The 17,282-nt window shown below is 37.9% G+C and overlaps 1 protein-coding gene across 2 annotated transcripts in view; it reads right to left on the reverse strand.

The window, feature by feature from the left end:
* The window catches only part of CDKAL1 (CDK5 regulatory subunit associated protein 1 like 1), a 310,567-nt gene that overhangs the window by 241,777 nt on the left and 51,508 nt on the right, over positions 1-17,282 (reverse strand). For both annotated transcript variants that reach the window (XM_039322660.1, XM_039322659.1), the window contains exon 4: positions 16,104-16,188. In XM_039322660.1, the coding sequence (XP_039178594.1) occupies positions 16,104-16,188 (85 nt within the window). The remainder of the gene's footprint in view (positions 1-16,103; positions 16,189-17,282) is intronic.

The raw sequence follows: 17,282 nt of genomic DNA on the forward strand, positions 1-17,282 counted from the left end.
ATTGTGGGCTGTCTCTTCCTGATAATATCTGCCCATCTCATCAGATCTGGCAGAAGAGGTATATTGCAGGTCCTGTCTACTAAAGAGTTACATCTGGTGGGATTGATGGGCCTTTTCTGCTGTAGCATCACCCTATGGAACGTCATCCTTTACTAAATGAGATTGGCCCCTTCCCTGCCATCCTTCCAGAAATCCCTCAAAATCTGGCTATGTCAAGAGGCCTGGGGGGTCTCAAGACACTGGTGATCTCCTAATACGACTCACTATTTGTAATATTCAATGTTCTTGCCTAGCCTTTTTAAATAATAACATCAATGTTTTAATAGTACTGTGCTTTATTATAATCATCATCATCATAAAGTTGGAAGGGACCTTGGAGGTCATCTGGTCCAACCCCCTGCTCAGGCAGGAAACCCTATACCATTTCAGACAAATGGCCGTCCAGTCTCTTCTTAAAAACTTCCAGGCTCCAATAAAGTCCTTTATTGGTCTACTATGCCATGACAAATGGCCCTACAACGGCTGGTAAAGCTCCACCCCAAACTTTCCTGAAGGCAGCCACCCATAGTCAGTGTTACACAGGCTCACAAACTAAATCCAATATTCACCAGAGCCAATTTACAAGGCAAAGAGGAAGTCCATATTTCATAAACAAGGTTCCAACTCCACAAGGCAAAGCCCAGAGTCCACAAACAAGATTCAAGGTCCACAGGGCAAAAACATGGTCCAAAGTCAGAATTTACAAAGGCCAGGAAAGTGCATCCCAAAGCTTGTTCCTAACAAAGACAGTCTTTCCCAGCCTCTAATTCAGTGGTTCTCAACCTGTGGGTCGGGACCCCATTTGGGGTCGAACGACCATTTCACAGGGGTCGCCAAACAACGCAGTCCACCATTTTCCCCCCCTTTTCCTTAGCTGTGCTACTCCCTTTTATTCTATTGGCTTTTGAAAGCCAATAGAATAGACTCTCTTGAATAGACTATTCAAGAGAGTCTATTCTATTGGCTTTCAAAAGCCAATAGAATATTGGCTTTCAAAAGCCAATAGGAATAGAATATTGCCTTTCAAAAGCCAATAGGAATTGTCCAGGCTGTCTCTGCCCTGCTGAGCCTGCCAAAAGTCCCATTCTGCAATCGGTGCTGCACCAGTTGAGTAATCCTCGACTTACGACCGGTTGAGTAGTCCTCGATTTACGACCGGTTGGGGGGTCACGGCATTAAAAAGGTTGAGAACCACTGCTCTAATTAAATCAGCTCAAGCAAGGTGTTTCTTGTGAGGAAGGTCGGAGCAGCCTCCTCACCAGCAGCCTCACAGGCCTCCTTTGAGTTTCCCTCTGCTCCATTCTCCATTCCCTCGGATTGGTGAGGGAGGCAGCTCCTCATCAGAGGGGATCTGTTGCTTCTCATCATCACTGCCTGTCTCCAGCCGATCCTCCACTATGTTTGTGAGGGCAGGCAGCTCTCCGTCCGGTCAACCAACTCCTTCAATGCCAGAGGAACCTGGGACAGCACTGTCCTCAGCCCTGGCCTCTCCAGACATTCCCGGGGGAGATGTACCATCCCTGTTGGATGGTCACGGTTCCAACTCCTCCTCCAAACTGGGATCTGATAGGACCGTGATATATAATATGGACATGAGTCATGGTCTTTCAGCAGTGGCAAATATTCCTGGATTTTAACTGGATTTTAAATTTTTGGATACCAAATTTCTAGAAACTGTTGGACATCATTAAAGCGTAAAGCATTCCATTAGCTCTATACTTCCTGAGAAGCCAACCATTGTTACATGTTCTTCATGCTCCAACTTTCACCCTAAAACATGGTTTTGATATTCCAGAAGGCCCCCACACCTAGTTATGTGTCCAGGCTGAGCTCCCCTGGAACCAGAGACATGGATAGATGGATCCATTTGTTGAAAGGCCATTTTTTGTTCTCCCTTCATTTTAATTGTATTTTGAGTTTTTAAGATATTTATTACTACTGTTTTTTTATATTTGCACTCACTGTTTTTATATATTTTTAATCTGTTATTGTTGTGGGCTGCTCAGAGTGACCTTTGATGGAATGGGTGGCTATATACATTTGATTAGTAAATAAATAAATAAAATTTATCAGCTTTTCCTGTAGATGTTTTTTAAAATACAGAACAGTCTTCACAGATAATACCCCACAATATCCCAAACAACACCACCTAGCGTACTGAAAGATGCCTATCACAGGTAAATCTGCTTAACAACTGTTGTGTTTTTGGCTAGGGCTATAATTATTTGCTTTTTCACACCTCTTTTATACTTTGGGGTTCTTTTTTCTTTTACTAAAGTTAGCTCTTAAGGTTTACATTTAAAGGTATATTTAAACAGTTATTGATAGGGTTTCCCCCTTCTTTTAGTTTAACATCTGCCAGTCCTCTACAAATATACAGCTTACCCAAGCAAAAGTAAAAGCAAGGAGAAGAAGAAGGGGGCCCCTATTATCCTCTGTAACACAGAGAAAATCCTAAATGAGGTTTGAAGCTCGTAATGTAATAGCCCCCAAACCATACTGTCCCATATTTAATAACTGCACCATCAGTTTTAAAAAGCCATTTCATGGTTTTGAAAGTTAAACGAGGAGGAAGGAAAGAGGGTAAAGGTAATGTTTCCCATTGTCCTTTGTGAAAACAGAAAGTCCCACCCATTATTCAGCAATCCAAATTAGTCAGCCCCATGAATTAGTCATAAATGATCCAGTAAACAGCAGTTTGAGGAAAGCACTTCGTAGGGGTTTAACTGCCTTGCTTCCAGTTATGACTTTCTAATCCAGATGGCCTAGAGTCTTTTTTTTTAAAGAGCCTAGTAACTCTTGGTAAACAAAGTACATATGGTAAGCACAACTTTATCTGCAAATAAAACACACACACACACACACACACACACACACACACACAATTCCTTTGGTTACCTAACCTGCCTGCACCATCTGTCAGGCAGATGGTTCAGGTTTCATTCATAAGATTAGGTAGGGGAGGATAGCTGAAAGACAGGCCCTCAAGGTAATATTTGATTCCAGGGACCAGCCTGCAATAGAAATACTCTGAAACATGCAACATCAGGCTGAAAGACATCAGACCTCCTTGTTCCTAAGAACATTTTCTACTTACTGCTCCTCAAGATACAGATTTCACAATGCTTATTTATGAAATACATGGTTTTCTTAAAGGGAGAGGGGTAGGGAAGAGAGAGAGGGAATTTTTTCAGTGATGTGGGTCACGTCAGAAAGATATTGTGAAACTGACTAACCAAACTAATGTGATGTTAAGGGTTTTATCTGTCAAGATTGCAAAGGATTAACAGTTGGGGAAAAAAAAACATTTCAGGAGGTTTAGTTGCAATGCAACTTGGAGGTAGTCTATGTTTTAAACTTTTAAAGTAATTTTAAAGAAAATTGTTATATAAAAGTGATTTTTAAAAGTTCATCAACTAAAACAGAGTTGGTTAGATAGCTAGATAGTGCTCACATTTGTCACATAACTTCGTATCCAATAAATCTGCCATTTTAAAAATTTTAATTAATAAACCTTTCTCACTGATATGGGAAATATTGTGAGCATAATGAGGTGTCAGTACAACAGAAGAGATAAAGACTGGCCAGTTAGTCATCTTTTTGCATATAACAACTGACATTAAAGCAACTAAATGATTATTTCAGTTGGAGATACAGAAATAAAAATAAATATATCCATACATATACCAAAGAAAATATTCTGTTCAAGTCATCCAGTAGAAGGAGAAATACTTATAATTCTAGCAAAAAATAAATAAAATCCAGAACCAAAAGCATTACTTTTTGAATACCACATTTAAAAAAGCTCATGGTATCATGTGTGAATATGCTCATGACATAAGTTAATAAACACATTCCACAGATTCTATATAAGGAAAAATGAAGATCATCTACTTAGCGGTTATTGTTGAATTTATTTCCTACTTTTAAATACTAACCCAAAGTAAGAATGTTTTTTAAAAAAATGTATGCAGAAAACAGAGAGGAGTACAATCATAGTAAGAATCTTCTCAAGGAGATTTCTTGTATTAATTACTTTCTAAGGATCTGTGAATGTAGACTTCAGTATTAATTCCAATCTTCCTTTTGTTACACTCCCACAATATTGTTCAGAATATTTTTATACAGTCATTTGCTACTATCTCTCAAATTAATATGAAATAATTAAGGTCTGTTCACCAATGGAACTTTTAAGAACATTTGACCAGAGGTTATATTAAAATCTTCCATCCCCAGTGAAGCTTTAAAAATGTGTGTGTGTGTGTGTGTGTGTGTGTTTCTGTGTGCACGCGCGCGTGCACAAATCATTAAAATTTGTAATAGTTTTTATCCTTTTTCCACATAACATGCACACAATAGAGGTCTACAAAATTATGAAAACCACAGCTGTTGGCTGATCCTAGACATAAAACTAAACCATGGCTTTCAAATTAGGACAGCAATCTTCAGACAAGTGCCCTGCTCTGGCCAATGTACAAGGACTCAATTTTCGGACTACACAATGCTTTAGAGCATGGGTGTCAAACTCAATCGCATCATGTGACATATCATGACGTATCGCAACGTTTTTTGCCTTTGTGGAGCCTGGAGGCATGGCCTGCGCCTGACGGTACCCAGCCCACAGGCCATCAATTTGACATCCCTGCTTTAGAGTCACAACAAAAAGGTCTCAGGAATTACAGATTCCTTTTACAGCCCTGGAAGCACTTAATTGCTTTTATGCCTGAAGCTCAATCTAACACTAATGAATTTTAGCTTAGCATATCTTCCAAACTTTAAAATTTTAACTATTGTTATTTTTAACATTCCAACTTGATTTATTTTTCTTTCATTCAATCAATTTTGATTCTTGAAGACTGTCTGAATAAGTCCATGCACTTTTTTTGACAAGATTTTTCAGAAATGTTTAGCACTGCCTGTTTTCTAAAGACGGGAGAAGTGACTGGCCGAAGGTCACCCAACTAATTTTAGGTGACCTTGGGCCAATCAAAACTACAACTCATGGTCTCCCAGTTTCTAGCCTTAATCACTACACCCAACTGGCTCTCCAATTTTAACTACTGTTATTTATAACTTTCCAACTTCATAAATTAAAGTTAAAGAGCAGGCTATTTTATGTCATCTGTAGAATTACACATATCTATATGTTCAGAACCTCTGAAAGATGCTTTATTCTCCAGTTCTGTGGAAAATATATGTGGAACGTAAGCCAGGAAAACAGAACTGCATCTCAACTATTTTCCTATAGAGCCAACTTAATGCAAATCGGTTCTCAGAAATTTGCATGTCTCTTGTTGAGGTCAGGATGAGTGATCTCATGCTTGCTTCACCAGCTCTTTCTTTAAATCAGGGGGGAAATGCTTCACCTGCTTTTGCTTGCGAGGAAAAAGAAACTTTCTATTTGGAAAATGATTTGTTCTGAAAATATTTATCACACTGGGGGCCGGAGAGGCTGGCAAATAACTAAGTGACAAAGGAACTTAGTTGTGAACAGAAATGGCAGCTTACTTCAGCACAATACAGTATGAGGCAGGGATGTATAAGCTATGTTGTGAAAGAAAAACTCACACTTTTAAGCTGGCCCGCAACAGAACTGATCCTTGGAAAAGCAGTCAGGGATTTGGAGAAGTAATTCAGTCTAATATCTAATTGGAAAACAAAGCATGGATCCATCAGCTAGATTTACCGTATGAAGTAATAAAAAAAGCTAACCAGTTTCACTTTATGCAGCCATATCCATCAGCAGATGTTCTGCCTGGGAGCTAGGGTGACATCAGTTCAAACAGACCAGTCTCTGTATGCTTTATGAAGTTTGAAAAACGGATTTCTTTTATGAAATTACATTTTAAGAGGCAGTGGGTAATGTTTCCACAGTATATCAAGATACCAGCCCCTCCAAATATGAAATAACAGATTAGGTTTTATGTCATTAGTGTTTTATTTTTGTGTCTGCAATTAAGGGGGAGGGAAAAAACCTTCCTGATGAGATAAGACTTTCTGCCAAATAAGTTACATTTTTTTAAAGATTTTTTTTTTCACATCAGTGAATCAGTACTGTTCAGAGGACAAAAGAAAATTGGTGATACTGGATATCATCACCACTTAAGAAGCAGAAAATACTCTACGTAACAGTCTCTGTAAGTGGTCCACCGCCTTTTTAGAAACTGAATGAGAATTCTCCAGTTCTACTGTCAATAATTTCAAGAGTCTCCCACTATGTACTGAATTTGGGAGAAGTACTTCAGCAAAAACCAAAACTGCACAGAATGTAAGAGAGGACATGCACTGAAAAAATATAGGGACAACCTATGACCCACTGGGTCACCATTCAGAGATGTTTCCTTACCTAAATAAAGAAACAGAACCATCCAAGGCAAAAAAAAAAAAAAAGCATGGGAACAGGACCACCTTCTAACTCCCTGCTGGCTTGACTGCAATTGACTATTTTCTAGCAGCCAATGGCAAGACCAGTCTACATAGCCTCTGAAGGGCTAGGGCAGTGGTTCTCAACCTGTGGGTCGGGACCCCATTTGGGGTCGAACGACCATTTCACGGGGGTTGCCAAACAACGCAGTCCGCCATTTTTTCCCCCTTTTCCTTAGCTGTGCTACTCCCTTTTATTCTATTGGCTTTTGAAAGCCAATAGAATAGACTCTCTTGAATAGAGTCTAATTCTATTGGCTTTCAAAAGCCAATAGGAATTGTCCAGGCTGTCTCTGCCCTGCTGAGCCCGCCAAAAGTCCCATTCTGCAAACGGTGCTGCACCAGTTGAGTAGTCCTCGACTTACGACTGGTTGAGTAGTCCTTGACTTACGACTGGTTGGGGGTCGCGGCATTAAAAAGGTTGAGAACCACTGGGCTAGGGTGAGACTCTACTAAGCCTCTTGGTGGTAGCACAACAGCACTGAAGTGACTGACCACAAATTTCCCAAATTTCCATGGAGTCATAGGTCCCAGATTTTGAATGCTTTCTGTAAGTTAGCCCATTTGATGTACCATAGTTCAAAAATGGGTGCTCTTTGATACACTGTTTCACCCAGATAAAGATCATGAAAATGAGAGTTTTAGTAGTATTGTATATAGATATATTATTAAAATTTATGTGCCTCCCAACTCCCAGTGACTCTTGTTTGATAAGTCAAAATAATAATAAAATACCTTACATCCAAAACAAGAAATGAGTAAAAGGTGTTTTAAAAACATAATCAGCCAAGTAATCTAATTATATCAATATAACTGATATCAATATTTGTAATGATATCAACACAAATGAAATGCATACTGATCATGTACACTGCAGTGAGTTAGACAAATTAAGCCATTTTAATTCTTGTACAGATTTCACATTCAAAATAGAAATTAAAAAATCCACAGAAGGCAATAAAGGTTTTGATTTTAACAACAAATTTCATCTGGTGAAGAGACACATACATACTGTAAGAATTTGCTGAGCAAAATCACAGACTTGTTAAAGCTACTCACTTGAGTAAGAAATCTCTGTAAAAATGTTTACAAATGACTCACTGTTTTTATGAACTGGTGGTAACACCTGGCCGGCCTTGGCCAATTTCAAAGAAAGGTTAATCACCTACCACCTTTGGCCACTCTTTGCTATTATTTTAACTTCTAAATGTTTGCCTATAAAACTGTTCTGGTTATTTCCAATTTCACAAGGGAGACTTATTAAAATCTGGAAACAGCTTCCCTGATTTAGTTGCAAATTCACTGTACATGGGAAGTTACAAACCATCCAGATAGCTTTAAATGCATTCAGTAAGCAGTTAGGCTATCTTATTGATCTTTCCAGGATAAACTCTGTTTAAAACATTCCTTGCTTTAAGATGCAGTGCTTTTCTTTATTACTGGTCTTAAGGAAGCTATATTGATAGACATAGTCCAAATATTTAGAGCGCACAAAGTTAGTTTCCATGGGGCAGATGTAGCTTCTCAAGGCTTGGAAAGAGCCCACAAAAAACTCCACGACTGGTCACTAAACTTTAATTTTAATGTGATGGAAGAAGAAACTTATTAATATATGATGTGAAAGTAATAATATTATTTACATAATTTTAATTAAAGGTAAACATGAATAAAATTCAGTTCAGTTTAGTTTTCATTCTGAGGCAATTTGCTTTTGGTCATCAGCACACTTTTTAAAAGTGTAGCTTTTGACACAGAAAAAAATTAGCAGAGGCATGTTTAGCAAGCATGATATTTTGCATACCAATTTGCATAACTATTAGTTACTGGACCATCCATCTTTCTTGGACAGTTTAGATTAGATTGTGTAACTGAAGTGGGAATATTTATTGATATGCCTTGCAATCATCTGCAGAAAGAGAATTTAAATATTTATAAAACAAATTAGAACTGAATCCAGATTAGGATGCCAGTCCACCAAGGTATTCATGTAGAACAGGGCTTCTCAACCCATGGTACGTGTATTACTGGTGGTACTTTGGTACCTGGCAGGTGGTACGTGTACGAAGGGTTGAAAAGCACTGTAAAAAAAAGTGTTAAAAAAAGTATAAAATGGATGAGCTGAAGCAGTGGCACTGCCAGAGAGACCTGGGGGAGAGTCAGCTGGAGCTGCAGTGTTGCTGGGGCTCTGCTGAGAGCCTGGGATTGGCACACACGCCTCCAGCTGATGGGTGCTTCCAGCACATCCGGAAGAGAAAAGGAGGGGGGGAGAGAGGAAACCATATAAAAGGAGGAGGAGGGGGAAGAGAAGAGAGGATATGAAAGGAGGAGTAAAACTGGTATTCCTCCCCCCCCCTTTTTTTAAAGGTTTGTAACATTTTATTAGTTTATAGAATAAAATACAAAAAATACAAAAGCAAATAGTAGGACACAATGGGGAGAAAAAAGGGAAAGAAAAGTGAGAGGGAGAAGGGAAAAAGAAAAGAAAAGGCATTGGCTTCCAACTTCCTCTGTTGTAGTAGAACAGTGTTTCTCAACCTTGACAATTTTAAGGCATGTGGACTTCAACTCCCAGAATTCCACAGCCAGCATTGCTGGCTGTGGAATTCTGGGAGTTGAAGTCCACATGCCTTAAAATTGTCAAGGTTGAGAAACACTGCAGTAGAATGAAGCATTAACATTGAGCCTCAACTTTTTACTTTTCCAGAATAGTATAAACTAGCCATTTCTATAACAACAAATCAATCTAATTGGTAAAACCCAAAATCCCCTCCCTTTTATTTTTCCTTAGTCATCAAGTTTTTGACACCTTGCTAAGCACCGGTGGTACTTGAATAATGTCATGTCCTAAAAGTGGTACAATCTCTGAAAAGGTTGAAAAGTCCTAATCTAGAACACAGGATATTCTTTTCTCTGACCGCACTGTCCTTTCAATTACAGATGGACAACTTCCAGTTAAAGAAAAACATACCAGATGGTGGAGTCCAGATAATCTGGAGTCATCCAACTCTTTCAAATTGAGATCAATTTGTGAGCATATTCAGTGTTATCTATACTTTCAATCGAACCTCTTTTAGAGATAAGAGTTCCAATTGGAAAGTTGTTTAGGTAGACATGAATATTCTATTGCCAGAAATGATCTGCAATCAGTGATGTTCATCACAGAGAGAGGAAGGAGCCACCAAACAAGGGATGATAATGTGTGTGTTGAAAGAAAGCTGAAGAAGCTTTCTGTGGGATAACCGGATCATTATATGTAATTATGTCTCTGTTAGATCTAATGATGCTACATAATTGCTTAGACTACTTTCCATGGCTATGAATGACAAAATAGTCATATGAAAGGCTCAGTTTGTACAGATTTGTTTAAATGCTTGTGGTTGAAAATGAATATTGCTCAGAGTAGAAATGTGGAAAATTGTGAAATATCACCAGTAACCTACAAGTCAAAGGGAACCAGCTCTATTGCTTAAAAGGTGATAAATATCCTCTTCCAGCAACTATTTCATCATTGGAACATGAAAGACAAATACTCTCTGCCAACATTGATTCCCAAACTAGTAGCCAGTTCTTCTGTATGAGGTATTTAGAATTTAGACCCACTTTATGTTCTCTCGGGCACCAGAAAACTCTGACTCAGGGATAATCAGATATAAACACATATGACCAGAAATATGTATATTTCCGAATCATGGACAATGAAGACCTCAAGACTATAAACATTTAGAGTCATAAGGTAACTCCTGTGATTAGAAAATGTGTGGCTCTCAAAATTACCAGGAAGGTAATACTAACTAGTACTCCAAATTATATATGTTTTGATTGAATTTAAAAAAAAAAAATCTGTCAGGATTTTTTATGATCATCCTACCAGTCTACCATAGAGAAAACTAAAATAGAAAATAATAACAACAATAAACAGTGTCAAGAAATGGTATCCAAATTACTTTGACTGGCAGTTGATTAAATTATTCAAATTCTGAAAAAATAATTAAGATGGTTTGGCCTAAACAACAGAAGTAGAATATGAGATGGACCTATTTTACAAAGACATTTCAATGTGAAAATGCAATGAGCGATTCATCACTGAATTAATCTTCACCATTAGAGGTTTGAAAGAAGGAGCTCAATCATGATTTGATCTGACTGAATAAACAGCTTGATGAAGAAAATAACCATCAGACAGAGTGTATTCAGGTCATTGAAAGCTTCATAAGACAAAAACAACACTCTTAAGTTGTGTTCTGAAATGTACTGGAAACTCCTACAGATGTTTCAGCACAGACAAAATATCTCCTCTTGTAACCACAACAAAAAGGCCATTAGATAATTCTGGAGAAAGATTCAGTTATATTTTGGACACAAAAAGGAGCTCCGATAACTGAGAATACTTATTTTCACCGTTCTGCTTCAATGCATGTGCCTACTATTGTCAAAAATTACCACCTGTAACAGTTGGAATCAAGTTAGCAATTCTGTTACCAAGATAATTGGCTAGCCAATCCATTATTGTTGCCTAACAACGTATTAACGGCGGGTGTTTAGGAAACTCGGTTTTTCTTGGCCAGAAAAGCACTAACTTTCTGCCAGGCTGCCAGTGCTTCAATTTAAAGTAGGCACACAATGTAAAGGAAAGACGGAATCACAGGCTGTTCATCTTTTAGCCCCACCCTCTGCTTTATTCTTCAGAGTACACCAGCTGCTTAACTAAAATTAAAATACAGCTCATGTTCGCTCTCAACAGAAGCCCATCTGCACACTGCACTAATCATCTGATTCCATAAAGTCCATTTGACTGTTTACTTAACAAGCAAGATTTTTTTTTATTGAAAGTTTTATAAATTTTACAAAAAGACAAAAACAATACAAAACAAAAGACAACATATACAAAAAAGAAACTAAACATTACATATATATATATAAAAAAAAAACCCCATCCCCCACCCCTCACAAAAACCCTCCCTTCCCCCCCCTGAGCTTCCCAGAGCAGAATATAGGCTTAATTAAAAATTAAGAAATAAAAATAAAAAATTAAATTAAAAAATTTATATTTATATATATATATAAAAAAATATCTATATATATATATAAAAATAAAACTTATAAAAAAGCTATGTGATAATTTTCTAAACCAAATCTAAATTGTATAAATTTTATCCATTTGTCCCAAACAGCAAGGAACTTCTCTTGCGTTTGTTGCTTTAAGAAAGCCGAAATCTTTGCCATTTCCGCCAGATAAGCTACTTTAAGAAACCATTCCTGCAATGTAGGCAAAGATTCCTTCTTCCAATATTGTCCTACTAACAGCCTAGCGGCTGTAATCAAATTTAACATCAATACAACCTCCTTTGTATCACAATCTGTAACAATGCCTAACAAAAATAATTGCGGAGTAAATTTTACCCTCCTTCTAAAAATTCTCTGGATATTCCACCATATTTTGATCCAAAATGCTTTTATCTCTCTGCATGACCACCAAATATGATAATAGGAAGCATCCTTATAACCACATCTCCAACATTTGGGTTGCACGTCAGGGTACATAAGAGACATTTTTTGTGGATCAAGGTGCCATCTATAAAACATTTTATAAAAATTCTCCCTAAGGTTCTGTGCTTGTGTAAATTTGACATTTCTCACCCAAATGGTTTCCCAAATGTCCAATGAGACTGGGACACCAAAATTCTGCGCCCATCTAATCATACAATCTTTAATTAATTCCGTTTCTGAGTCCATTTCAACTAATACCCCATAAATTCTCTTGATATGGGTTTGTCTTTGATCCTTAACTTGCTTAATAAGATTTCCATCTTCTCTAAGAAAACCCAATTTACAATCCACCTTCCATTTATCTACTAGTTGCCTATATTGAAACCAGGAATAAATAATATTTTCTTGCGCTAAATCTTCCCGTATTCTTAACTGCCAGTTTTGCCCTTCCCATCTAAGTAACTGACTATAAGACACCATGTCCATTTTTACTCCTCTTTTTATTCCTTCTATCGCATGCCAAGATATAGCCCATAATGGAACTTTAAAATCACTTTTATAATATTTTCTCCAAATCCTAAGTAAAGAAATTCTTAAAATATGAGATTTAAAGACCCAGTCCATTTTTTTATTAAATATTAAATAGGCATGCCACCCAACAAGCAAGATTTTAAGACATTCACTACTGAAATGAAGTTTCCATCTATTCTTATTATTAACTGCGGATAATCAAAACAACTAGCAACTTTCTACTAGAATCACAATAAGTTGTTCCACAGAGCAAAAGGAAGCTGCGCTAAAAAAATAGTATTATAACAATTATGAGGAAAGTATAGCACAAAGTTCACTATTCAATAAAATTTAGATAGTTACAGATCATTATATTAGTTCACCTGGAAATCATTATTTGGGCTTTCTCAAAAGAAAGATAAAGTCTTAAAGTAAAGAGGACTCCTGGGACTTTCTGGACATATCCATGTAATTTTCTACACAATAGTATAGAAGTATCATTTGCCGCTGTCTTTTTTGGGTTTTCCTCCCCAATTTTCTAGTTTAGTCCAGAGCCCTGGGAGTTGCCAGTTATCTGCCAGTCAGCCTAAACAGGTCCTATTTGTATTAATTTTTCAATTTATTAGATGTTTATTAGATGTCTACTTCACTAGATTTGGCTTTTATTACTAAATCTGAGGTTACAAATCCATCCCAAAAGTGATGAAAAGAGAAGTCACCAGGAAGTCAAAAGCATCCTATTCCTAAAAAGCCACAGGTTATGGAAGTAAAGACTTCCAAGTTGCTAGTTCTCTGCCTCACCAGAAATTCAACTTTTGGGTTTAAAGTCACCTTACTGGCCATACCAATGAAAGCTATTCTTGGTTTCGGGAGCCTTTCATAGTGGCCATGTACAAACAGTCTGTCATACAGAAACAAATATATTATATCTCTTGGATCTCTGGTGCATAGTGCAGTGACTTATGATAAAGTGTTTTATCAAACTTATCTGTACCTAACTTTGTCCCATTCTCTATATATTTTATTCACAGTAGATGCTAGACCTAAGCCAAACTTAACTCATCCTGTTTCTGTTAAAAAATAAATACAGATTAGGAGCTGAGCTTGTGTTCAGGAAAAGAGAGAAAGACGAATTTATGATACTATATAACTTTTAAATATTCAAATGAAATAGGGGAGACTAAATACAAAAAGTCTGATGCCTACAATTCATTTTCTTAAAATGTAAGCAAAATAATCATGAAGTCATTCGTACACAATCAAATCAGGTCAGTTCTTCAAGGCTTGCGTAAAGAATAGAAGGGCTGGGGCTATATGAACATCATAATTATTCCAGAGGGCGGGCACCATGAGAGACAAGGCAATTTCCTAGGGACAGATAATATTGCTTTAAAGATGAGATCTGGAGCATGCTCACTCAGTTGATGCTACTAGTTGGGCAGAAGCAATGGGATAAAGGCAGTCCCTTAGGTAATTGGGATTCATTCATTCATTCAGGTAGCTACCCATCTCAATCATAAAACTAATCAAAACATGATACAAAAAGAAATTAAATACAAACAGCAGCCAAGAGACATTACAATCCACTGATGTCAGCATAACCAGGAAATGGGGCTCTCCATACATTCAGGACCCCAGCCCCGGACACATAGCCAGATCAAGGCCTTCTCAAAAACTAGTGGGGTTGGGGCAATCTTAATCTCAGGAGTTAATATGTTCCAGAGAGCAGGTGCTATGGCAGAAAAAGCACGCCTCTTGGTCTTCACCAGCTGATATTCTTTCACTGACAGGGCCCAGAATATGCCTATCTTGCCATACCCGATGGATCAGTAAAAACAATTGGAATATGGCTCTTCAGGTAATCCATGAAACGGCTCTAAAAGTAACAACCAGGATCTTGACTATACATAGAAGCTTACTGGCAACTAGAGCAGCTCACCTAGCTTGATTATACTGAGGCTTGCCTCAAACTTTTCATGTCACCACATTCTGGGCCAACTGCAGTTTCTGAGAGATCTTCAAAGGTAGACCTTTATAGAGTCCACTAGCATAGTCATGAGTAATTGTGTGAAGGAACTACCAGCCCAGGAAAGATCTTAGTTGACACCAAATAATCTAACTAGAGACCTTCCTGGCCATAATTGCCACCTACTTTATGAATCAAAGAGAACTTCCAACTTACACACTAGTTCTGTCTGGTGAAATATAATCCCATTCAGAATTAAAGGTGGAAAAAGTATGCTATCAGAAGAACTGAAAACTGATAGCCACTCAATCTTGTCAAGGTTGAGTTTAAGCTTGTTCCTCCCAATCCAGACTAAACTACCTCTAGGTATTGTGACAAGATCTCTGTGACATCAAATGGTTGTCCTGGAGTTGAGAGGTATAACTGGGTATTGTCCTGGACCTGCAGCTCCTGCTGGAGCAGCACATGGAAGCAGTGGCAGGAGATCATTTGGTGAGTCTGGGTAGATTTACTAGTCGCACCTAGATCAAAGATATTGAAGATGGTAACTTTTGCCTTTGTCATTTCTCAGATTAGTGCAATTTGCTGTAGGTGGCAATGCCACTCAAGTAAATATAGAAACTGTATCTGGCATAGAGCAGAGCTGCTTGCCTACTGACCAGCTCAAACTGGTTCATCAGAATAATACATCTTATTTCAGATCTGTATTGGCTGACTGATTTATCCATTAATTTGTGCCAACCTAGCAGTTCGAAAGTATGCAAATGCGGATAGATAAATAGGTACCACTTCCATAGGAAGATAACAGCATTCCATGTGCCTCGCCATATAGTTATGCTGGCCACATGACCACGGAAGTGACTTCAGACAAAGCTAGCTCCCTTCACTAAGAAACAGAAATGAGCACTGGTCCTCCTTAACTATCTTCCTCAAGTAACAAGGCCACAATCTGGCTAGGACAGGATGCTGCAGGTACCATCCTTGGAGACATTAGGGCTTGGGGATCTAGAAAATGGCATTTGCAGTAGCAGCCCCCTCAATTTAGAGCACCTTATCCCTTGAGGTCATATTAGTCTCCAGCACTTTATGTTTCAGGAAACAAATATAAAACATTATCTTCCACAAGGCTTTTAGAGAGTGTTATTTAATGGAGGACAGCAGTAGATTTTTTTAATATTGGAATGATTATAATACAGATTCTATGTAACGATTGTTAAGCTGCCTAGAGTAGCTTCAATAGGCAGCATACAAATAACTGTAATCAATTAAAGTCAATATAATTATTCTTCAGGAATGTATTTAATAATGTTCCCATACTGTTACATTAAAATTACAAGCTGTTAACAAATGTGGGGTCATATCCAAGATTTTTAGGGCCATCCTGGGGGTTCAACTACCTAGAATCCTCACTTGGAAGTTGTTCTGAGCATTCTGGGAAACAATAGTGATGCTTGTGTAGTAAACCAAGTAATAAACAATATTTGCAAGGACTTTATTAAAGAAAACAGCTAAATGAACCAAGTGCTGTATAACTTCCACACTTCGGTACTACTGCCACCAAATTATACCTGTTTTCTGTATTTTCCATTTCTGCTTTGAACAAGGATAGACGTTATGCAAGGAAAGTTTTCAACTATTTCTACTAATTCAAGAGTGTTTATCAAAGCATAACACTTACTTAATTGAGTTTCGAAAGTGGTCTTCAGCAGGGCTTTTTACTGTACAACTGTTCAATAGCCAGAGGTCTGCTTCGGCTGCATTTTCTGAAATATAAATACACATTATGTATTCAAAATTTATTCTGTATGACATCACACAAAAGAGAATGTGATTCAACGCTTTAATCGAAGGAGGGAAGTTTGCATAAGAATATGATTATGTGGCAATACTGGAGTATTAAAAATATGATTTAAAAAAACCATATAAGCTGCTTAAAATGATAATTTGAGCATTGGTCTGAATCAGCAACCATGCTTCTGCAATAGTTCACGTACATAAATCGGATCATATAAAGATTATTGTCTTTTTCACCAAGCTGCGGTCCTTCGTTTACCCTTGATATAGTGCAGGCAACATGGATTGATCTTTTCTATTGAGAGCTAACGTAGGGCTCTCAATAGAAAACCTTGGCAACTTTAAGACCTGTGGACTTCAATTGCTGGCTGGGGAATTCTGGGAGTTGAAGTCCACAGGTCTTAAAGCTGCCAAGGTTGGGCACCCCTGACGTAGGTTTTTTCTGTTTTGTGCATCCAAATAACCTGAGCTTATCTTAGTTCCTGGTAACTGCATCACCCATGCAGGTTCTACACAAGTGGTTTGCCATTATCATCTTCCAGGATTTCTCAGTCTAGCCAAGCTTGGAATTCCCAGAAGGCGCAAGTATTAACCAGGCCCAATCCTGCTTTGTTTCCAAAATTCATCAAGAGCAGCCAGGTGCTGCGATCTGCTCAGGCTTTCCTACCTAAGTATTTACTTAACATATAGCGGCAGCAAAGAGTATATGACAACACGACTCAGTAACCTGCTTTCATGGTTAGATTGCTCACATGCTTCCATAGCCTTTTTTGCTCTCTCTGCAGCAGTGATACCAAAGCGTAGGTGGTAAGGATGCATCCCTTTGGGATTAACTTTCCAGAGCTGCATGCCAACATGAATGGGGACCAAAATCACATACATTTCTCATTCTTAACTAATGAAAGCATTTTTCTGAGCCTACCTGGGAACAATCAAGACGGAGAAGCCATATCCCAGTTGGGCACATCAAGTTTCAGCTTTATTTACCAGGTATTTAAAATGTTTAGCTCATTTTTGGCAGTTGTTTTTAAAACAAAGATGTGCCCTGTCCTTAGCTGTCAGT

Source organism: Crotalus tigris, unplaced genomic scaffold, assembly GCF_016545835.1.
Source record: "Crotalus tigris isolate CLP2741 ecotype Arizona unplaced genomic scaffold, ASM1654583v1 scf7180000024119.3904262, whole genome shotgun sequence".
Classification (NCBI taxonomy): Eukaryota; Metazoa; Chordata; class Lepidosauria; order Squamata; family Viperidae; genus Crotalus; species Crotalus tigris.